The sequence below is a fragment of the Macrotis lagotis genome, chromosome 2 (assembly GCF_037893015.1).
Source record: "Macrotis lagotis isolate mMagLag1 chromosome 2, bilby.v1.9.chrom.fasta, whole genome shotgun sequence".
NCBI lineage: Eukaryota > Metazoa > Chordata > Mammalia > Peramelemorphia > Peramelidae > Macrotis > Macrotis lagotis.
The window spans coordinates 149,231,426-149,256,132 of NC_133659.1; the positions used below are offsets into that span (position 1 = coordinate 149,231,426).

The following is a 24,707-nucleotide window of genomic DNA, read 5'->3' on the forward strand; positions in this document are numbered from 1 at the left end:
TACCTTCAGCATCATTGTTGTTCTAAAATTACCTCAGTTTGAACTGAAGACCAGAATTTAGATAACTATAATTAAAAAAAAACCTCATGAATTTAGAATTTTTTATAAATTGGACAAGGGACTCATGAGTTGAAGCATAAAATGAACAATAAATGTTTGCTGGAAGAATGGTAATTAAAGGAATAATGTTAGTCTTTAAAATTACTTAAAAGAATCTGCTTTTTTTTTGGCACCTTAAAGTGCTTAAAAACCTTTTTTCTTTAGAAATATTAATTTTTCTAATTATAGAAGGAACTCTGACAATACCATTTTATTTGAATTTTATTACTTGTAAGTCATAAGACATTATTTCTTTTTTAAAAAGTAGTCTATAATCTGAACTTTTTCTAATTGATATGGGTCCTCCTTCAATGCAATTCCATTTCTCAGTTGAACATTAAGATATCAAAGCTAGATTTAGTAACAGATCAGCGATTCTGATTTGTTCTCTATTTTGTTTCCTGGTTTCCCACATCCTCCTAAAAAAGACTTATGCAGAGCACACGCTTAGGATCCAATTTTCACAGAAGATCCCTAAAGATAGTGAATCAGTATTCACAGTCATCAATCATCATCTTTATCATCATTAACAACAACAAACATTTATTAGGAGACTACTAACTATGTAGGCACAAATTATACAAAACAAAATGGGAACTATCCTTGCCCTCTAGGGGCTTACATTCTATTGAAGAGACAATATGTATACAAATAAATCTGTATGAAATAAATACAAATTAATTTTGGTAGGGAGGCACTAGCAGCAAAGGGTATCAGGCAAGGCTTTTGTAGAAGGTAGTGCTTAAATGGAGTTTTGAAGACAACCAGGGATTCTCAAAGGCAGTGCTGAGAAGAAAGGGCATTCCAGATATAGGGTCACCTTTCACAAGGTTTGATGATGAGAGATGGAGTGTGATATGTGAGGACCAGCAAGAAGACCAAAATGACTCAGTTATGTAGTAGAGTAAAATACAATTAAAATGAGAAAATAAGGCAGGGTGGTAAGTTGAAGCCAGGCTATGATGGGCTTTAAATTCTAAAAAGAGCAATTTGTCTTTGATCATAGGGGTAAGAAGGAGCCATTGAAGCATATTGAGCAGGGGAGTCAGTCAAATCTGAGATTTAGACATTTCATTTTGCTAGCCAAGTGGAAAACTGGATTAGGAAAGGGAGATACTGGAGACAGGGGTCTGGTTAGGAGGCTACCAGAGTAGCTACTACAAAAGATTTTTGTCTTTTGCCATCATTTCCAATAAGTGTGTCACTCACATCCATCCCCTCCAAATCCAACTGACCTAGTTGCACTGTGAAGGAAAGAAACAGAAGGGGGCTTCCAAATAAGTTGGAAGTTGCAATTCATATAGTGATAAACCTATTTTATTCTAATAGATTAATATGCATGCTATGTATTATCAGTGGGATCTTCACTGCTACCTGATTCCATCCTGACTTTCCCATGAGGATATTTAAAATCTTTCTGATTCTCTTTATCCTAGAGAATTTTTAACTTCTTCCTATCTGAGGGAAAGGTCCTTTGATAAATGCTAATTTGAAAGCTTTCACCTCCTCTCTTCCCATCATAGTCAGCAGAAGATATCATGTTCTTCTTTACTGAGAATTTGGGAGTTAGAGGGGAACATCCTCAATTTCCCTCCTCTATACTTCAGAACATCTCTGCATCTTCATATATGATCTTTGTCCTTGTCCCTGCAGTGTTCAGGAGCCTGGACTCACTGAATGCTCATATGCCTAGAAGTTATTTTAATTTGAAAAGACAAGGGAATCACCTCAAACTATCATCTCTACATTTTGGTCAGCTTTCTTCCCAGGCATTTCTTTCACTATTTTATAACATTCACCAGCTAGCCTAGTGTTCAAGTGCTGCCTGTATCCATTGGTATCATCTTACTTTAAATCAGAATGACCTTTGGAGATTGAATGAGTTATAACTTGAAGAACAAAGAAACATTTAACTTGTCTATGTTCTCTTTCAAGAGATTTGATTTCCACCAAAGTTCTTGAGATAAGCAGAGATTCAATATAGTATGAAAGAAGAGTTTAGAGAGTTTTATCCACTTAAAATTCTCAACTTCTTCATCTTTCATTATCTGTTGGCTTTAAGGGAGCAGAAAGTTCAAAGCTATGGTCTGATTGGTCTTGAATGACTTAATTTAGAGAATCAGAGATGGCTGACGGGTTTATGGTATGTTTAACTCATGGAATGTCTTTTTATTCCCCAATTAAGTGAAAGAGGAGACTTCTAGGGGATAGGTAAGAGTATATGTTTTTGTACATGATATTATGAGAGGGAGAGAGCTATAGAAAATATTTAACCTAGGACCATAAAAAAGAAACTCTACAAATGGAATGGCGAATAAAAAGAGTGGGTCACTAATTTTGTCCAATTTTTTTTTATTCATCTGTTTAACCAAACAGGTAATGGACTTTGAGAATATTAATTTGCTAAAAAGTTCAATTCATGAATGCCCCTTTTCCCATGAAACAAAGAACTCCATGGTTACAGAATGCACCATTGGGTTATGACAACATTTCAAAATAATGTTTCCATTTCATATGTAACAATGTAAACTTCAAAAATAGTAAACTATAACCCCGCCCATTTTCCTCTTTACAGATCTATCACAGATAGAATTTTCTGGTAGACCTAAATTATGTAAGTAAACAGCCTGTTGCTTAAAAGTTTCATAAAAAGGTTTACATTTTCAGTATATTATTTTTAAAATATCTGACCATGAAATCAAAGCAACCAGCAATTCACCTTCTTTTAGTCTACCTTTTAATCATATTATACCTCACAAACTGTGTTTATATATTTATATGTATGTACATAAATAACTGGTCATCAGCTTTGTGGTTTTAATATATTTATATATGTATTTATAATAGACTTTGTTTTTCAAGATTCCGACATCTACATTATAAGATGGTGCTGGTGACTTACAATGTCACCTCGCTGCACAAAGGTAAAGATGAAAATTCTTTAGAAGGCACTGTAATTTCTCTTGCATGATCTTAATGGACACATGCAGAAAAAGACCAACTGGGTCTCTGATAGCTTTCTTTCACAATTTCCCTCAAACAGAGCCTTTCTATCCTTAACTGACTTCTCTCTCCAGACCAGTCATGGCAGATAGCCAACACATGTTATCCTTTCTATTTTCTCTTTCCCATATCCTATATTCCAACCAAAATAAACCTTCAATTTTCTTTTGGTTCATTGAAACTCCATAAAATCAAGAGTAGAGCTCTGGTATAAAACAAAGTATGACTTACTCTAGCTTAAAAAAAAAGTCACAGTGTGTAATGTAATATATTCAGTTGCTAAGATTCAAAATGGTTGTCCCGGCTTGTTGTGAAAACCAGTTGCTTCGGCTTATCATGAAAACCTGTCTTCCAAACAATCAATGCAAGAATAATCTTAATGTTACATTCATTTAAAAAGAGCTGAGAGGTTCTTGATTTTTTATTTTCTTTTTTTCCTCCATATGCAAGTGGTATTAAGTGAAAGGTCTGATGTGAAAAAAGTGCAAGCAAATTGGACATGCCCATAAATACCAGGTGACTTACTGTAAGATACCAAAACTGTACACTTATGTACACACATTGGACATATGTGCCCTTTTGCAAGATAAGACCTTTGAACCTTGATTAAGATTTTTGTTAACCACTACCTCATGAGCAAGTGACATTAACGCGCAAAGGATGGACGGGTCCTTCTGTGTTTGCTCTGCAGTCCAGAACCTATGTCTCCATTGCCTTCAGCTGTCTCCTCCTTCTTTCTCACTTTGAGGCGCATGAGCAGTTTGATCAACCACACATCCCACTCTTCTGGTAATAGGAGTAGGAGAAAGCCCAGGCCGATGATAATGATGGCAATGACCCGAACTCCATTGAAGACAATTTGGCTTGTGTAGTGATCTACCACTGCATGAAATAGTGAACTATAGTTAGTTCCTAAGAGATATGAAACACAAAAGCAATACCTGCCATAAAGTTAGACACCTTTTCCCATTTAGTAGTGGAATAGTGGTGCAGGATACATATCTTTTTGACATTCTTGAGCCTATGTCCTTCCTTTGCCTAATTAACTGACCAGAAGTTCAGTATAGTACTCTAGAGCAGAGGTTTTCAAACTTTTCAGTCTCAGGACATCTTTACACTCAAAAAGTTTATTGAGGACCCCAAAGAGTTTTTGTTTATAAGGATTATATCTATTGATATTTGCCAAATTAGAAATTAAACTAATACATGTAAAATATTTATTAGTTAATTTAAAACAATAACAAACTTCATACATGCTAAACAAATAATGTAGTTTTGTGAAAAACAAGTGTATTTTCCAAAACAAAAACCAAAAAATTAGTGGGAAGAGTTGTGTAACTTTTATATATTTTTCACAAATCTCTTTAATATCTGGCTTACCAGAAGATGGCCAGATTCCAATATCTACCTCTATTTTAATTCTGTTGTAATATATTGTTTTTGTTGATGTTTATGAAGAAAATCCAGCCTCATACAAATATGTAGTTGAAAAGGGGAAGAGTATTTTAATAGATAATGTTCTAGTTTTAATATAAAAATAATCTGATTTCATGGACCCCCAAAAGGGACTTGGGGGCTTCTAGAGAGTCACACTTAAGAGAACCATTGCCTAGAGGACTTATTTTGAGCATGTACTTTCTTAGAATGGATTAAGGCAACTTCTGCTAAACTCTGCTTAAAATAGCAAAATCTCTTTTGTCACAAGTTCTTACATTTACGTGTTCATAATTTAACCCACAAAAATTATATCAGAATCTAAGCTTAAATAGTTATCTATGTGGAAAAGAAGAAGCAAAGCCCAGGAAGTTTGGATTTAGTCAATTCAGCTATATGAAAACTTTTTTTTTGTCAAGGCCTGGAAGAGATTTTTAAAATTTCTCTTAAAAATAAATAACAAGGTTCATTTTTGGTTCTAGAGCATTGACTAACTCTAATGCCCTAAATGTCATCGTTATCAACTTATTTTATGAGAGAAACAGGGAGCAAGGCCCATCAAAATCTCACATCGAAAATGGGTAGTCCAAAGTGAGAAACAGGTTTTAACAGCTTCTAAAATCCAAGATCCACATTTGCTTAACAGGCCAATGATTAAATATCTATCATGCACAGTCCCACTAACCTTTTAAACTAGTTGAGAATATTCCTTATGACACACAATATTAGAACTATACAATTTTAGCTGTGACTCCTTGGGTAAAAGCACTTAACCTCTGTTTGCCTTTGTTTCCTCATCTGTAAAATGGGGATAATATCAGCCTCTTCCTCTCAAGGTTGTTGTGAGAAAAAAGTGGAATCATATTTATGAAGTACTTATAAATCAATCAAATTTTCAATTGTGTCTGAATTTTTGAGATCCCATTTTGGATTTTCTTGGTAGGGAGGGATTTCCTATTTCCTTATCTAGCTCATTTTACAGATGAGGAAACTGAAGCAAACAGGGTTAAGTGACTTGCCCAGGGACACAGCTAGCAAAGAGTTTGAGGCTAGGTTTATCCCAAGGAAGATGATGATTCTTCCTGGTTCCTATCCACAGTGTCACTTAGATGTTATTTATCATCATCATCATCATCATCATCATCATCATTATTACTTCACAATCTTTTATTACTTGATCAACTTTTATTAACTCCTTAATGTTCTCCCAAAACTTATGAATGTCTTCCATTTTGCAAAACCTTTAACCTTTGCTTACCTCCTGTAACTCTCACCTATTTTACTATGGCTTTTAAGGTCACAGTAGGTAAACTTTCTCAATCCCACTCCCCCACCTTTTCTTCTTTTGTGCTGTTTTAGAGGATGGTTCCATGCTACTCTGTCTCCTCTAGGATTTTCCCATCATCCCAGTCAAAATGGAGGCCTTGATGTTTCCTGTCTCCAATATTAATTCTCCATCATGCCTAGAATTTTCTTCCTCATCACCTCTTCTTGGAATTCTTTGCTTCCTTCACTCATGCCATTTCTGAATATATTCTGGTTCCCGCATTTCTTCGGGGAACTTTACATTTTTTGTATATACAGGTAAGTTAAAAATATATGCATTTTTGTACATATATATATATATATTTTAACTTATCTGTATGTTTCTTATTTTCTCCTAATAGAATATAAATTCATTGAAGTCAAAGGCTGTTTCATTTGGGTCTTTGCATCCTTAAATGTCTAGTTCACACAGGAGATATTTAAGGCTTGTTGGATTGAATGAACTGGCCTCAATCTAGCACCTGTTTTAATTTTTTTTTGTTCAATCTTCATTCTCTCCTTCAACAAAAATAATCAAGTCTTCCCTTTCCCCAAAACAGTTGCTTATACTTAAAAGGATACATACTGCAAAACCAAATTTCCCTTGAATTTGATATCTCATTGAATTATCATTTTCTCTCTCTCTATTTTTTGATTAATTTTTCTAATTATATGTAGAGATAAATTTCAACATTCATTTTTTTAAAAATTTTTTTAGGGTTTTTTTTTTTTTGCAAAGCAATGGGGTTAAGTGGCTTGCCCAAGGCCACACAGCTAGGTAATTATTAAGTTTCTGAGACCAGATTTCAACTCAGGTACTCCTGACTTCAGGGCCAGTGCACTATCCACTGTTCCACCTAGCTGCCCCTCAACATTCATTTTTGTAAAGTTTTCTCCCTCCCATCCTTCCTTCCTCCCACCTTAGGATAATTTTCTTTCTTTCAATTTGTATAAATGTTAGAATAGTCTTGATTCTTTCAATTATTCCTCAACCCCTTTTTATTTAGTATTCTTTTCTCACACTTCTAACAAAATCAAACCCCCCACCCAGACTCAGTGCTCTTAAAAAATAGTCTACTGCTGAATATATTGGCCTTTTGTCAGTCTTCATCTTCCCATAATTTCCTGTAGTGTCTGATATTCTCAACTCCACTTCCTTCTCAACATCCCTTCTCTTCTTGTCCTTGACATTGACACTTTCTCCTATATCTTTGCTCCTGTTCTGTCTCAACTCCTGAGTCTTTGGGCTTTTTCTACTGTGCCTCAGAAGTCTCTGTATCCAGGAAGCTTCACTTCACTTCTGGATTTCTCAGAATAAAAGTGCTTTCTCTCCTATGACTTCCCCCTCTAATTAGTTGGTTCTTCCCAGAATCTTTTTTTTAGAAGAAAAGTATTCCATTCCCTGGAATATCCCAAATATATTTCCTTTGATGGGTACCTTCATTACCACCATTTTCGGCTTCTTTTTATGTATTGTATTTTCTCATCAGAATGTAAGTTACTAGATACTTCTTCAGGGACTGTTTCTCCTTATTTTCTCATGGGTATGATGCAAGATGAATGTTCAAAGAATATAGATGGAGAAAGGAATTTTAGAATTTATCTCTTGTCTTTCCTACTTTTTAAGAAAGTTGAATCTATCCACCCCAAAGTCTATTTGACTCTCTAGTTTTTTAAAACCACTCACCATCACTTCCTCCTGGGTATCTTATTCTTCCTTGCTTATAATGACACTGTTCTCCTCCTGTTTGACTTCCCTTTCTCATCAGTTGATTAAACCCAGATGCACTCCAAAACTGAACTCACTATATTTTCCTGTCTCTCACTCTATCCCAAACTATCACTTCCCCAAACTCCTTCCCCGCCTATTTTTTTTGAGGGTCATTTATTCCACCATTTAGATTCTTAGCTTTAGTTATCTTTAACTCTTCTTCTCTCAACTCACTTCCTATATCTAGTCTTTGTTAAAATTTATCAATTCTTCCTTCATATTGTTTTTTGTATCTACCTCTCTCCCTTCACAGACAATACTCTAGTTTGTGCCAATCTTTAACTTTTCTTAGCCTTAGATTATTCATCTATAAAATGGGGATAATAATGCTTGTTTGATTCATTGCACAAGCTTATCGGGAGGAAAATGCTTATGAATTTAAGTTGTCATATAAATGTGAACTATTAGTCAACATTCTGGTACTCCAAAGAGTTCAAGAATCCAAAGCATTGTGGGAGGCATATATGAAAAAAATAATGCAAGAGGTTGAACACTATACTATATAAGATAAAACAAGGCAAAATATTGTTTCCAAAGAGTTTCTTTGAATGGAATTCCAAGCATGTTTTATGAGGTACTTGATGGGATAAGAACCTGCTAACCCTAGGGAGATAAATCCTCTAATGATACCTAGGTGCTGGAGAAATTCCAGGGCTGACACAAAGTTCCAGGAGCTTTGCCTAGGCAGAAGGGCCTTCTATTGCTGGAAGGCAGGGAGGGTTAGAAAACCAAAGAATACTGTAGACAAATCCTTTTCTGAATCATTCTGATGCAAGTGCTGACAGGATCTACCTCACCCTGCATGTCTTTCTCTGCAGATTCTTAAAACTGGGAATAGGCAGGATAGCAAGTGATAGAGAGAAGACAGATGTGAGGTGGGGGAAAAATTCATCTTCAAATTAGATACAAAAAAAGCAACTGGGGATGAGACAATCCATCACAAAGTAGTTTGTGTTTGAAACAAGAGTCAGTGTTGGAAAAGGCAGGGTGGCATAGTGAATAGAGAGCTCACCTCTGAGACAGGAAGAAGTGGGGTGTGTGTGTGTGTGTGTGTGTGTGTGTGTGTGTGTGTGTGTGTGTGTGATATACTGTCTTTGTGTCTCTGGAAAAAGTTATTTCACCTCAAAGTGGCACAGGCAATCATCTAAGAGTATAAATTGGAGAGAGGAAGTGCCAATGGTAGTTCCTCCTTGGTGTAGAAATCATAGGTTCAGTAAAAAGTGATTCTGAAATAGTGCACTTTAATTTAAGAGACACCTAGATTTTATTTCCCAGCTATGATGTTTGCCAGTTGTGTGACAATGGGCAACTTGTTTCTGATCTTTGGAATTGTTACCTCAAAATGGAGATTATTGCAGATATTTGAACAACCCACCTCACAGAAGTGTTTTAAGGGAACACATAAATTATAAAAAGGATCAGAAAATATGAACAATTGTTTCCTGTTGGCAGGATGGACCATGCTGAAGTCTTCTTGACTAGAGTTCCAGAATTCCAGGAACTATCCAATAGAATATGTTTCTTCAGGGCAGAGACTGTGTCACATTTTATCTTTGAACTTAATACATAGTTGTACTGTCCAGCTGCTACCACTGTTGATATTTTACTCCTGAAGAAATGGTTGGATTTACTAATGGATGTCAAATAATAAAATTAGATCCTTCCCTAGATGCTTATTAAATTTTTGTTCAATTGAACTTAAAGTTTATATTCTAGCTTAAAGAACAGCAAAAATTCCAGATTTGATGTAGAAGCATTGCATTTTAGAAAGACTATTGGTTTGCTTAGCATAAATCATAATTATTAGAAAACTTTTAAAAAAATGTTTTCCAGTTGCCAAGTGCCTCAAGGTTCATTCCTACTTTGAGAAATCAGGCAAAATAAATGGCAAAAGTAAAACTGTTTAATTCTGATTATAGTGTTACATGTTAACAAATATAGATTTAACAAAAACTCCCACATCCCTACTCTTCAATGGGCAAAAGATATAATCTTTTACTCTCTCTCTCTCTCTCTCTCTCTCTCTCTCTCTCTCTCTCTCTCTCTCTCTATATATATATATATATATATATATTATGATTCTTTTTTTAAATGAAGAGATCAATAGAAAATTATGTAATCTTACCTGCATTTACAGGCACACTTAATACAACTCCAAGTGACATTAAAGTTGGATATGTAACAGCAATTCCAAAATTTAATACAATATTGAATGCTGAAATAAAGAACAGGAAGTCATTTAGTTCCACAGGATGATAGCAGTTAGATAATGACAAGGATGACAAGACCAGTTTTCACTGATGCTTCTATCAAACTAATTGATAATTTCAGTATGGTAATTGGGGGATGGGTAGGTCTTTTCCTTCTGATCTATAGGATGGGGCAGAGAAAATCATATATTTAGATCTCTTATGGGTATAGTTGTACTGTCTAGCTGCTACCACTGTTGATATTTTACTCCTGAAGAAGTGGTTGGATTTACTTATGGATGTCAAATAATAAAATTAGAGCCTTCCCTAGATGCTTATTATCCACTACTGGGAGGTACAAAAAATTTGGGATAAATCAAATGATATGCTCACCTTCTATTTCTTTTAACCCTTCTCTCCTCCCTCCCCATCCACGCTACTTCCATTTCACACAGGCTAATTATGTTAAATAAATAGGCTATAAACTGTAATCACTATTAAGGGTAACCCTGAAGGAGAAAATAAATCAAATAAGGACAATCTCAGAAGTAGTTTCATTTACTTTTTAATGATATGGATTAGGGTGAATCAAGTCTTTTTTTATATTTTAGCACCAGCTGATGAAGCTACATCTTTCTCCTCTAGTGTCTACCTGACTCATTGCCAAGTCACCAATGATGAGGGGTCTCCCAAGGAGTGGTAGTCCCTTAAACTGAGGACCTAGGATAGTTGTCTTGATTTTTCATATACTAGAAACAGCTCTAATTGTTGAGCATTAGTTCAACATTCAGAGAGAGCAGCACAGATCTTACTTTAGTGACTATATTTTTTCCTTTAGAGTTATCTGCTTCCTCACAGCTGCTTGGCTATGGGAAGTAATCAGAGTTCAGGATTATCTAAGTAGGTGATTTTTTTGAACTACACAGTCTTCTGAAACATAGCTTGAAATGTGAGGGTACCTAAATAGAGTATTTTCTTGATGAGACTAGAGTATTTAAAACGACTTCTATGTGTGGCATTGATATTGAATGTCATTGTTTTCAAGGGCTCCCAGTATGACCATAATCACTTACTCAATAAGAGAACTGAGAATCCACAAAGGTTTCCCCATGGAATGTCATCGAAAGAGTTCCAGTATTCCACTTTGGTGAAGTAAAGAATGATAGGAATACAGGTGATGAAAAGGATATTGAATACACCCAATATGGACAAAAATAGGGCTGCTTCTCCAAATTTAGCACTGCCTAGGAGAAGTTTGAACAAAACCTGCAAGACAAAAATATGATGAGCAAAAGATGGTTGTGTTTTCTCCTCAAATTAGCATTTATTTATTATGAGTAGAGTTCCTTTCTGAAAGTGGTATGACAGGACTAAGCTCTATGATAAAAATTTACCATTCCCCTATGATTTTATTATGACTGCATGTTTTAGAAGACCTGACTTGACCCATGGCATCTGAACTCAATTTGTTATGTGAAGAACCATATTTTAAGGGAGCTACTACCAATGTCACCTCTGTCTATTTGGCTTCCCTGAGTTCCTTTTAGACTCACCTCAAATACTACTTTCTTTAGGTTATTACTAGTCTTCTCAATTGCCAATGCCTTCCTCATGAGATAACTATCCAAATATTCTGTATTTAATTTGCATGTACAGAGTAGACCATGTTTTGTACCTTTCTTGTATCTCCAGCTCTTAGAAAAATGTTTGGCATATAGTAAATGCTTCATAAATGGTCTTCATTGACTCTCTTTATGTGCTTATTTGTTATAGTGCCTAAAAACAAATGGTTTTCAGCATTTGAAATTATGGGAGAAGGGTCCTTTTGGATTATTATTTCATGATTTAGTGATCCAAACATAAGTATGCCAAAAGATGATAGAACTGACACAGATGTAAGCAGTATGTTTGTGCATATATATGCACACACATATATGAGAATCATATCTCCCTTATTTCAAGGAATCCCCTATAGACAGAATGCAGCTTGAAACTAAGTACTATGACTAGAAGTTGTGTTATTAGTTCCAGCAAGAAGCGAAGAGAACCTAAACTAGAGTTGCAACTCTGCTAGTGAGGGGAGGAGGAGATAAATATGAGAGAAACCGTGAAGAGAGAGAGAGTCAATGAAATTAAGTCTTTTGACCAGAAAGCAAAAGTGGTGCCATTCATTTCTAGATAATGATTTTGAGAGGCCATCTTTCTTGCTCTCCACCCCACTGAATATCTCTGAAGCATTTTAAAGAAAGATATCATTATCTCGTTTCTTATAACTGTTCATTTACTTGTTCCCGCCTTCTGCCATCATTTAGATTACTGATAGGTCAGTACCTTTGTACTGTCTAGTCTTAATCATTCTAAGACAATGCAAGTGCTTATTTTGGGGAGAGGGGCTTTTGTTCCTTCTCCTTATCCTGTTGCCTTTTTAAGCCATTCCAAAGCTCCTTTGTATCTCTTGTGTGCAGGGAGGAGACAGGAGTGAAAGTAACATTCAAACATTTGAATTTTGCCTTCTCTTGGCCATTGTGATCAAAGAAATGGTGGAGAAAAGACAAAGATTGAAGATCAAAGTCAAATTTGTAGCCTCACTATTCCATTTCTCAGTACTCTGTATTTATGAGTTTTGCTAACATTGGACTGTAACTTATCAATTGTCTTTCTGATCTTTCTTTATCTTGCCAGTGATTCTGAAGCAGCTGTATAAATTCTGGATCATTCTGAGGTGTGTGTGTGTGTGTGTGTGTGTGTGTGTGTGTGTATGGGGAATTAGAGATGGAAGTTTGAAAAGGAAGGAATGAGATCCAGTTCCATTTCTTCAACTACCTACTAGATGTCTTCATTTGAATGTTTCACTAGCACCTTAAACTCAGCACATTAATATTGAACTCAACATGAATGAATTTAAACATTTCTTTATCACTATACCAATTAATCCCATCCTAACATGCTCCTCCTGCTAACTTCTCTTCTTCTTTTAATGGTCCCTCACTGTCTTAATTACTCAGGCTTGAAACCTAAGAATTACATTTAGTTCTTCTTTGCTCCTCATTCAATCATTGGCTAATTTCATTGATTATCTCTTTCCAGTTTCTCTCATAGTTTAGGTTCTCATTACTTTTTGCTGGAATTAGTATTATAACTTCATACAGTCCACATGATGAGGGTTTACCCTCTTTCTAGTTTATCCCTCACACTACTGACTGACAAAATATAACTTTTAAAGCATAGTTCTGATCTTGTCATTCCTCTGTTCAAATAATAGCAATGTTTCCCTGTTCCTCAGAAAATGAAAAATATCATTAACTATTTCTTTTTAGGCCCACTTCATATTATTTCCCCCTACAAGTTCTATATCCTAGCCCAATTGGACTACTTTCTCTAATTTTTGCCCTGTCCATTTCCACTTGTATACATTTGTCCTAGAACATATTCTCTTCTCATCTCCATCTTAGACTCAGAGGAAAAAAAATGACACTTTGCCAAGGCAGATTTTTCTACTTATGCCCAAGATCCAATTACTTCCTTTCTCCTCTGGAAGCTCATCCCATTTATCATTCTTTTTTTCTTTCCCATATTCAAGTTTTCTTTATTGTTTACTTGTTCCTGAATGCTGCCTAAAGACATGATCAGTTAAAATTATATCCTTAAAAAACTTTTACCTGACCCTGCCATTCCCCCCAAATTTTAGTCTATATCTGTTCTCTCTTTCATTGCCAAACTCTTAAAAGGAACCATCTGTATTCACTCAGTTACCTTCCTCAAAACTCATTCATTTCAATGCTGTTGTTGTTCTGTTGCTTCAGTCATGTCTGACTTCATAATTATTTTCTTTTTTGCCATTGTCTTTCTAGTACTCAGCCTAGTGCCTTACATATGGTAGAAACTTAAATAATATTTGTTGAATTAAATGGCTGTGGAACTGAAATTCTCTTCTTGCAATTTCTAGATCAATAAATCAACAAACGTTCTGAGGTGTGTGTGTGTGTGTGTGTGTGTGTGTCTGTGTGTGTGTGTGTGTGTGTGTGTGTCTGTGTGTGTATGTGTGTGTGTGTGTTGGGGGAGGGGTGGTGGGTGGGATTAGAAATGGAAGTTGGAGAAGGAAAGAATGAGATCCAGTTCCATTTCTTCAACTATCTGCTAGATGTCTTCATTTGAATGTCTCACTAGTACCTTAAACTCAGCACATTAATATTGAACTCAACATGAATGAATGAATCTAAAAACATTTCTTAATGTTTCTTAATGCATGTTATTGTGTTAAAGCCTGGCGATACAGACAAATACTCAGTCCTCATCCTTAAGATGTTCACAGTCTCAAGGTGAGGACAGCATACAAACACAACCACATGTGTTGAAGATATATAAAGAGTAGATGCAAAGTAATCTTAGAAGAAAGTTACTGGGGAAACATGGGGACACTGGGAAAAACCTCCTGCCAAGTGTAGGATTTATAGCTGTCTTGAAGAAAGCCTGGGAAGTCAGTGGGAGAAGGTAAGAATACCTGTGATTCTTTCTTTACCTGTTACCCACTTCCTATTCCAAGTAAAAGGAATATCTCCTTTCTCACATAGAATACTTTTCATCTCCTTTGCTTTATAATAACCTACCTTATGTTACTTTTTTTGAGTGTGTCTATGCATTTATTGAATCCTCCAAACTCCAATAGACTATAAATTGGCTATGTATTATTCTTCCTTTAAAGCAGGGACAATACAGTTGTCTTTTTATCTTTAGTACCTCACTTATTTCCTTTCACATAAAACATGGTTAATAAATAATTATTGAACTTAAATTATAGTACCTTTACATTTGATAAGGCAAGTTAGAAGAAAGATGAACTGTTTTAATCCACCCAGGGTCAATAAATCTTAATTCTAAATCCAATTTCCCTCCACCCTGTAGGAAATGAGCCTTTTCCACAAGAATGAGCTAGAGTTGGGAATAAGATTAGCAATATGTGCTGAATATCAGTAATAACAAATGTCACATAAGAGTTTAAATGATATTTCACCACTCATTTTTACCAGGGTTAGGATGGAAAAATCCAGAATAATCATACTCTTAGCTCACTGTGATCATACACTGAGTCCCTTCAGTCTTTGTGTCTTCTTCCAGTTTCTTGCTAAACTATTGGGCAAGTTAATCTGATTCAGTAACTTTTGGGTTCCAACCATTTTGTCCTTTGCTAAACACAAAAGGATTCATTTGAAAAAAAAAAGAGAGGAAAAGCAAATAGTAGCCATGTACCCTGATGCTGTACATAGTGAGAGTATATCCCTGCATGGAATGCAACTCTAGTGTTCATCATCCAGGACCATTAAAAGCAAAGTCACATTCATTGAATGGATACCCTGTAAGATCCCGTCCACCATTAAGATTCATGAAGGATAAAAGCTGAGGTAAAACTAAAGACTTTATCATCTGAGCCATAACTATTCTTTTCATTGACTACTGGAATAAATTCTGAGATTCTGCATGTCTTTACCTTATAAAGAGCAGACATTGAAGCTGATCCTACCACCAATGCTATGCCTATCACGGAGTGGTTGTGGAATCCATCCGCATAAGTCATCATCACGATCCCAGCGATTGCAAGGATGGCAGCCACAATCTGCATGGAAGTAAGTAAACTAGTGGTCAGAGAGGGACCATGGAATCATATGAATCAATTCAAGATTGACAATGGTAGCAGTGAATATGCATGTTGTAGTGGAAAGGGAACCAAAATAGGGAGTCGGGGGTTGTGAGTTCTAGTCCTCATCTTGCCAATTACTAGCTATTTGACTTTGGACAGATCACTTAGTATCTCTTCATCAATATTAGCCAGTTTCTTCATCTGTTAAATAGGATAATGATTTTTCAATTATTTACTTCACAGGATTATTGTAATCATCAGATGAAATGATAGATATTAAAGAACTTGGAAAACTAAAACAATGTTCAAATGAAAGATATTATTGTTGTTGGTATTCCTTATATAGTAATGGAAAAATTTGAACTTCAATTCTAAACTTACTATGTGGAAGAAATACTCAGAAAGTGTACTTCCTTGATTATCAAATGAAAAACCAGGTTTCAGTGAATTTTTATCATCCAAGAGAAACCAAAGCTCTATCTCTCACAGTGTGGCTTTTTGAGAATGGAGTAGGAGGTATGTCTTATCAACAGGTAACTTACAGGTCATTTTATCATGATAATTTGCCTGATAATTATAGCATTTTGTCATTACCACACACATTTCTCCAAAGGACTCATCATATCATTCATTTATTCTCTTCATATTTTGGAATGACATGAAGAAGAATGAGGGACGCATAGTTTTCATTTATTGAACACAGGGTTAACTTTGTTATTGCAAATAATCAGTGGTGCATCCAGACCTATGACTCTGGATCCAGTGCTTATTGTTTTTTTCTTATATTATTATGTGATTTATAGACTTCCTAGAATGAAAGTGATATTCCATGGAGAAGAAAGTTAGCTTTATTTCACAGCCTGGCAGAAGGTGTCCAAAGTCTGTAATAATAAAGCAAATATTTATAGAGAAAATCTGTGAGTATGAATATTTAGAACCATGAAAATCTGATCTAGTCAGTATGGCATCTAGGATGCATTTAATAGGTATTAGATCTTTTTTCTTTGTATTTTCTAATAGTTTCCTCCTTTTACAGACTTTAGTACAATTTGGTTTTGACTAATACAGTTAGGTCAATTGTGAAAGAATCAGAACTAAATAAATTAGAATTAATGTTACACATCTATTGTCATTCATAGTCATTTGTTTAAAGTGAAGTCTACTTTATAATATTATTGAACTTTTGCTGTCATAATCTTTGTCAGAATTTGAGAATTAACACATTCTTGTTCAAAAGGAGGTTAAGATCACTTACAATTTTCTCATGATCATAGTTTCCATGAAAGTACAGAACTTTAAATTTATAAATTGTTCCTAATTAAAGGCTATTCAAATTAATGAATATTTTAATTGTCATTCCTGGTTTAGCAGTTCTTTCTTTAATTAGGGATAATGTTTCATATATATATTGAGGATGCAAAGTCTAATTCTATTCTGTCTATTCATCTTTTCCTTTAACCTATGTAGATCAATTTAATCTATCTAAAAATCAGTCCATCCATCTGTCTGTCCATCTGTCCATCTGTCCATTGATTTGTCCATCCATCCATCCATCCATCCATCCATCCATCCATCCATCCATCCATCCATCTAACCATCTACACAGAGAGAAAAACAGAGACAATATGGCAACAAGATAGAAAATAGTGTATATGTTTAATAGGTGCTGAGTTTTGCAAATGGTTAGTGAATAGAACAGATCAGCAGTTGTTTTGGCCATCTGCTGACTCCTTCTCTAGAGAATTCAAGATACTGTTCAGGATTCATTTATTAGATTAGGAATCAGTGACAAAAACACCAAAAAGACTATACTGAAAATACCAATAGCAATAAAAAAATTTTAAATGACCCAAGTAGTTTGATTTAGATCAAATACTTTTCTGTCTCTTTCCAAACTTATCAAAAGTTAGAATGAGACAGTTCTATTGTGTGTGAGTGCTTCATTTAAAGGTTATTGAGACTACTGAGAGCTATGGAGTCTATTGAGCCTATACTTTGCTAGAACCAATGCCCTTCTTCAATACTTCATTTGTGGAGTGAAGGTGGACCTAGGTTATTGAGGCTCATGGAACATGAAGTCCTTCAAACAACATGGAATGTGAAGTCTTCCTAACTAGAAAGACTTCAAGTTTGGGTCTAGTGATTTACTGTGTCTGGCATTTCAGGACTAGGTTGGCAACAACAGAGTGATGATTTTTTTTTTTAGCTCTGGCAACTCATGAGCATCTGAAGCCTAGAGAGAGGGACTACAATCTCTGTAATTGGAGGGAGTACACACACATTGGAGAAATAGCAGATCTTTGAAGTATAGATTTTAAACCTAAGACTTTCCAGGCAGATTTCCAGCAGCTGCCTCTCCTCATTTTAAGAAATCCATTAAATATTAAAGTTTTAAAAGTTTATGCCTGTGTTGAGTAGTAAGATGAGTGCTAGTGAAAGGTGTTGAGGCTCTAGAGGCTATTGTCCTTTTTGTGGGCCAAGGAAAGGCAACTCCATAAAACAGTTCTACAGTACCCTCTTAACTCAGGCCCTTTGGGTATAGGCTGGCAAGACATTTCTCCAGGAGGGAGAAGATAATTCACTCATCAGACATTTTAGGTTTTCCCACCAGTTGCATAGGCCATCATCATGGGCCAAACAGGTAATTGATTAGGATATATGCCACTTGCTGAATATTCCTCTCCTCCCACCTGTGCTTGAAGTTAGTCTATTTGGAATATAGTGGCTCTCCAGGCAGCAATGTAGTGTTTACACATAAGTTTAATAATTCAACTCATCAACTGAAATGGAAACATTGACATAACCTATCGCTCAATGGAACATCTCCTCTTCCATTTCTTTTTCCTTTTTTTAATGGTGCTTTTTTTTTCTTTAAGCCTTCCACCAATTTCCCGCCAATGTAGGCAGGATATCTATAAATACTGCCTTCTAACTTTTTTTTAGTTTTTTTTTTTTTTTTGCAAGGCAAATGGGGTTAAGTGGCTTGCCCAAGGCCACACAGTTAGGTAATTATTAAGTTTCTGAGGCCGGATTTGAATTCAGGTACTCCTGATTCCAGGGCCCGTGCTCTATCCACTGCACTACCTAGCCACCCCTGCCTTCTACCTTTTAACCTTACCTCCCTCCCATCCTCTTCCCACCACCCCAACTCCATTGCCCTCAGTGTACATCACTGAACTATTCCAAAGCAAGGTTTTCAGGAGATGTGGTGATTTAGCTTGCCAGCTCCATGCTTCCTTGTAACAATGGCACCTAGATCAAGAGAGATGAGAGCTGTCATCTGCACTCTGACTATGAAAGAATTAGCTTGCAATAGGAGGAAAGACCAAGGAGTGAGAGGCCAGTCAGCAGTCAGGGGAAGCCGTTAATCCTTTCCTATTATCTCACCTAATAGAAGTGCCCTGCTGTTTGACTGGCAAACCTTCAAGCTCTCAGCACTAGCCCTCTACAATTTTAATCATGTACTAATGCAAGAAAACTCTCAAAGGGATTGGAGACTTAGAGAGGAAGAAGTCTGTCACAAAATTATTTTCCAAGCAGTTTAGCCTCTAAAAGGGCTTTGAGCTTGTAACCTAAAAATTTAGGATGAACTAGGTCTGTGACATAGTGATTGTAGCGGATTGCTTAATGCTGTTGACACTCAGTTTCCTCATCTATAAAATGGGAATAAATATGCTTGTACAAGGGGAAAGCCAGGAGTATAGGGGATGGAATACTACTAGACTTGGAGTCAGGAAGACATCTTTCTGAGTTCAAATTTGTTCTCAGACACTTATCAGCTGTGTGACCCTGGGAAAATCATTTAACCCTGTTTGCCTCAGTTTCCTCATCAGTAAATAAGCTGGGGCATTTATATTTTGGGCAGTTAGATGCTGTATTGGAAAGAGCACTAACCTGAAGTCATGAGAACCCGAGTTCAAGTTCACACTTGTACTAGCTATGTGATCTTGGATAAGTCACTTAACCCTGATCGCCTCTCATCCAGGGTCATCTCTGATCATTCTGATTCATATCTGGTCCCTGGACCCAGAGAACTCCAGGGGAGCATCCCCTCACTCATTTCCAATTCACATGTTTGTCATAGTGTCACCTCATGATCTTCTTTGTCATGATCATGGTGTCTGATAACATGGTCTTCTTTGAAATATCATCATCATCAAATGAGGTGGAGAAGGAAATAGCAAATCATCCCAGTATTGTTGCCAAGAAAATCCCAAATGGGGTTTATTGTAACTGTTCATATTCAGCTTTAAATTTCCAACTTTAGTTTGACCTGGCTAAAAAATTACTGAACAACAATAAATGCTTGTAATGCTTTCCTTATAGGACTATTATGTCAATAAATGATAATGTATTAGCTTTATTCTTCAACAACTAAAATATTATTAAATAGTTTTTTGGTCCAGGCTCATAGGCTTCTCACTATTCATAGATCATAGGATCAAAGTTATTAGAACTGGAAGGAAATTTTGAGGTGGTCATCAAGTTGAATCTTCTCACCATATGTGTGATCCAACTGAGACTCAGTCTGGTTAAATTACTTGTTCAAATGGAAATACATATATTTTCAAAGTGAGAGTTGGCATTGGAATCCAAGTCCTCTGATGCTAAACTCAGAGGGTGGTTTGTGACTCTGACTACTCTTTCAAGCTACATGTAAGATTTTTTTTTTAATTTTTCAACAATACTAAGATATTTTAAATGGGAAGGATGATTTCAAATTATCTTTAAATTCCTATCCTATCTTTGAACTTTAGGTTTTTTACCCTGAAGATGTCTGAAATCACAGAATCAACATTTTTAGAGCCCGATGTTTTGTTGAAGTGAGAAGGGAACTGAATGTGGAATAGGAATTCCTAGGTCCCAGTTCTTGCTCTACCCTTGATTATCTTTGTGATATTGAGCCAACCATTTAATTTCTTGGAGCTCCATTTTCACCCTTTATAAAATGAGGAAAATAATATCTGTGCTATAGTTATTAAGCTAATTCAGGCATGTCTGACTTTGTTACCCAATTTAGGGGTTTCTCTTGGAAGAGGTACTGGAGTGGTTTGACATTTCCTTCTCTAATTCATTTTACAGATGATAAAACTAAGCCAGTCAAAGTTAAGTGACTTACCCAATTAGTAAGTGTCTGAGACCAGATTTGAACTCATGAAGATGAATCTTCCTGATTCATAGCTCAGTGCGCTAACCATTTTGCAACCTAGTTGCCCTAATACCTGTGCTATCTCTTTTGAAAGATCATTGTGAATCTAAGTTTGGTAAAGGCAGGGACTATTTTGTTTTTGTCATTATAGTTCCAGTGCCTAGCAAAGGACCTTGGACACAGTAGGATTTCAATAGAGATTTATTACACTGGATTGAGGAACAAATGGGGCAGTAGAAACAAAGCACTTTGTAAAATGTGCAGACTTTGTAGACTATTTATTTACATGTCAATTATTATAATGATTTAATTTAATTCCTCATTTTGCAGTTGAAAAAAGTGAAATCCAGAGAAGTTAGATAAATTGTTTGAAGTCACCTGAGTGGCAAGTCAGGAATAGGCCCCAGATCTTTCTGATTCCTTTCTTACCAGTATGTCACAATACTGTCTGTATTTAGCTTTAAAATTCCAATATTAGCTACTGTGTGACTCATCAATTTCTTCTAGGCAAAAGGAGCTGTCAACGAACCCAAAAGGTCAGAATAACACAAACATGGACTTGAATACTAAAATAACAATAATAGTGATTGATTTCAATGCTAAGAGGGAGAGAGAGAGAGAGAGAGAGAGAGAGAGAGAGAGAGAGAGAGAGAGAGAGAGAGAGAGAGATTCAGGTTTTTTTTTCTTTTTGGCCTGGTTTTAGAAAACTACCCTGGCAACCTGTCTCACTCTGATGCCATAAGTAACTGGGACTCCTCAAATATTTTAAGATAAATATGCCACTTTTTGTGGCTTAGGAAGAAGTGTTATGGAGAACACAATGGATTTGGAGTCAGAAGACCTGAGTTAAAAATTCTACCTCTGCTATTTAGTATTTGAATGACCTTGGAAAACTTAATCTTTCTGCATCTCAAATTCATGAAATCAATGGAAAAAATAATCTTAACAATGTCTTTGCAGCTCTTTATACAATGAATAATAAATAAATTCTTAGATACTCTAACATTTAGTGTGGTATGAGCACGAGTTTATTATGGATAATTGTTTTAATAACACAGGAGTATTGATAATCTATCTCCAAACATTTCTTTCATTTGATTGTGAGTTTCTTGAGAATAGAGACTATCTTTGTATCCTCAGTGTTTAACACAGTGTCCAGCATGGGAGGCACTTAATAAATGCTTATTGATTGTCATGTTTTCCTTCTCTCCTCTCCTACTATCCTTCTACTCCCAACAATTCTGAAAGATCATCCTCTTGAATTTATAGAAGCAGTTTTTGTTTTTTTATTATAAGAAAATAGGCAGTGTAGTATCATGGGAAGAGTACTGAATTTGGAGTCAGGAGACCAGGAATTTTGGTTCAATCTCTTACTAATATGAGGTCAGACAAATTTTTTCACAGATCCCATGGGCTAATAATTAGTATCTTGAACTCTGATTCTAGCTAAGTTTGTGTCTTTATCTTGAAGTGTGATCTTTATTCAGGCAGACCATATGGAGGAATGTGGATAGAGAGATAGAACTTGGAGTTAGGAAGACATCTCTTTAAATATTGACTCAGACAATTAATGGGACCACTTAATGTTTCTGTACCTAAGTTTCCTTACATCTAAAATTGATGGGGTAGTAATCTGTAGATTTTAAGGGATCTTCGGGCTCTAAATCTATAATCCTAGGATCTCACTCAATCTCAATCTCCTCCTCTGTAAATGAGGTGGTACTATCACTCTATTTCTCTTGCAAAGACTGCAGAAGGAGACATTCACTCAGATTCAGAAGCATTCCGAATTTCCTTGAACCCCTAAACTCAACACCTAAATGGTGGTGGAATGATCAGCAAGCTATTTTAGTGGATACTCTAAGACAAATACATTTTCCTGACAACAACCACAGCTTATAAAACTTCAATATCAAGTTAGGCACCTGGATGGTTTACATATTTTAAGTGTACAAATCTCTTGCTGATATATCTTGTATATTGACAAGTTTTTAAAAAGTGTTTCTGTTTAGAAGCACTGGGGTAAGTTTAAATTCCAAAATTAACTTCAAGTCTCTCCACATACTGTGGATTAAAAACAAATTCTCCCTCCCCACCACATTGAAGGCTAAAAATACCACTCAGTGGTTGACTCATGTCCTCACTGCGGTTAGCATAACCAGGTGGGTGTGAATCACTGATTAGGATGATGTAATTTGCTCAACGTACCAGGAGAGAAGGGCAGCACAAGTCTTGTATTGGCTCTTCCCAGTGTTATTTGTTTGGGAGCTACTTCAAGGTCACTCAGTGCTCATTAGCAATCTCTTAACCACCCAGAATGCCAAATGGGTAAGTGGGAATTCAGCAATAATTTTGCAGGATGAATTGAGTGGAGGAATACTTAAATGAAGAAGATGCAAGTTCAGTTAGCAACTGCTGAGTACTAAATAGTGTAGCTGGGTCAGATCTCCGGAAAATAGAATTCACTCGAAAATGTATCTGTACATTTATCTGTATAAGTATACTCATATGTATGAACACACACACATATAAATATATGTATCTTTACAAATACATATATGTACATGTATATTTACATACATAAATACATCTATCTATCTATCTATCTATATCTATCTATCATCTATATCTTTTTGTTTTAGTCTGGGGTAAGGCAGTAATATTTTCTCCCAGATTACTAGAGCACCATATACAGGGGATTAACCAATTTTGCATTCCAACAGAAAATCTATAGTACTATCTTCTCCTTTTGAGGGAAGGTTTAAAGACTTTTCAAGATTAAATCTTGGATTATTAAATTTGAAAAAGACCTCTGAGCTCAGGCAGTACAACTCCTTATCCCATTCAGGATTCCCCTCCATATTATCTCTTCCAGTTGGCTATCCAGCCTCTTTTTAAACAGCTAATGTCATAGAGAACTCAACATCTTATGGGGGGGTGTTGATTCTATTTTTGGATAAGCTCTAATTGTTAATAAGGTCTTCTTTATATTAAGCCCAGATTGATCTCCCTATAATTCTATCCATTAATCTTAGGTGTTCTTAATCTGTGGTCTGAGAACTTTAAAAAAATATTTTGATAATTATACTGTAATTTGTTCCATGTGTATTCCTATGTATTCTATTTTATGTATTTAAAACTATAAGGAACTTGGTATAGGTTAAATGGGTAAGAACAATGTGGATAAAGTGGGTAGTTCAAACATAGTTGACCTCAAATTTTTCCTGCTAGAGACCTAAGATTTTTTCACTGCTTCATTCAACTCTGAAGGACAAAACTGGGAATTGAACCTCTATTTTGAAATTTAGGTACAATATACTATCCATTGTAACATGCTGAAAGACATAAAAAACCTATTTCTAACTCTGTCACTTATTAGTAATGTACTTCTGCAATGTAAATCACTTTGCATTTCTTCACCTGTAAAATGGGGATAATGATGTTTGCATTACCCACCTTTCTCATTATTAGTCAAGAAGAATTGAGTTCAAATCCTGCCTCAGATATTTACTAGCAGCAGTGTGACCTTGTGTGATCTGGTTGTAACTTCTCTCAGTTTTGGGTTTGGTTTCCTCAACTGTGAAAGGGGGATACTTTTCTCACGGCATTGTCGTGAGGATCAAATGAGATATGTTCAGTGCCTTATAACCCTTAAAGTGCCATATAAATATTATTGCTATTATTATTATTATCCTCATAAAGTCCACACCACACTGACACAAAATGTCTAAGACACAAAAAAGTTTAAGAATACTATCCTAGTTCTAACTCGTGGGGCTCAACATCATACCTAATCCCCATTCTACCATATTCCTTCAAGTATATGAAGAAAATTCTAATGTCTTCCCTAATTCTTCCCTTTTCCGGATTCTACATCCTTAGTTACTTCAGTTAATGTTGATGTGACATTTTGTACAAGTCTCATTGTCATGCTCAATTTATAGGATTGCTCCTAATAAAAACAAAGTATTCTCAATGTGATTTCACTAACATAAAGTAGTTGGGACACAATATATCCATTATTATACCCTAAATTTGCATTAATTTTTTTTATGTCTATATCACATTGTTGACTCTTAGCAAACTTGTATTCCACTAATATCTTTGGTCTTTTTTCAAAAA

At 35.6% G+C, this 24,707-nt stretch overlaps 1 protein-coding gene across 2 annotated transcripts in view; it reads right to left on the bottom strand.

Annotated features, from left to right (window-relative positions):
* Positions 1-324: 324 nt before the first annotated feature.
* SLC35F3 (solute carrier family 35 member F3) overlaps positions 325-24,707 on the bottom strand; it is a 566,773-nt gene continuing 542,390 nt past the window's right edge. For both annotated transcript variants that reach the window (XM_074222994.1, XM_074222995.1), the window contains 4 exons: positions 15,287-15,412; positions 10,875-11,067; positions 9,738-9,827; positions 325-3,984 (listed from right to left, as the gene is read on the bottom strand). In XM_074222994.1, coding sequence (XP_074079095.1) covers positions 3,749-3,984; positions 9,738-9,827; positions 10,875-11,067; positions 15,287-15,412 — 645 coding nt within the window. In that variant the 3' untranslated portion in view covers positions 325-3,748. The remainder of the gene's footprint in view (positions 3,985-9,737; positions 9,828-10,874; positions 11,068-15,286; positions 15,413-24,707) is intronic.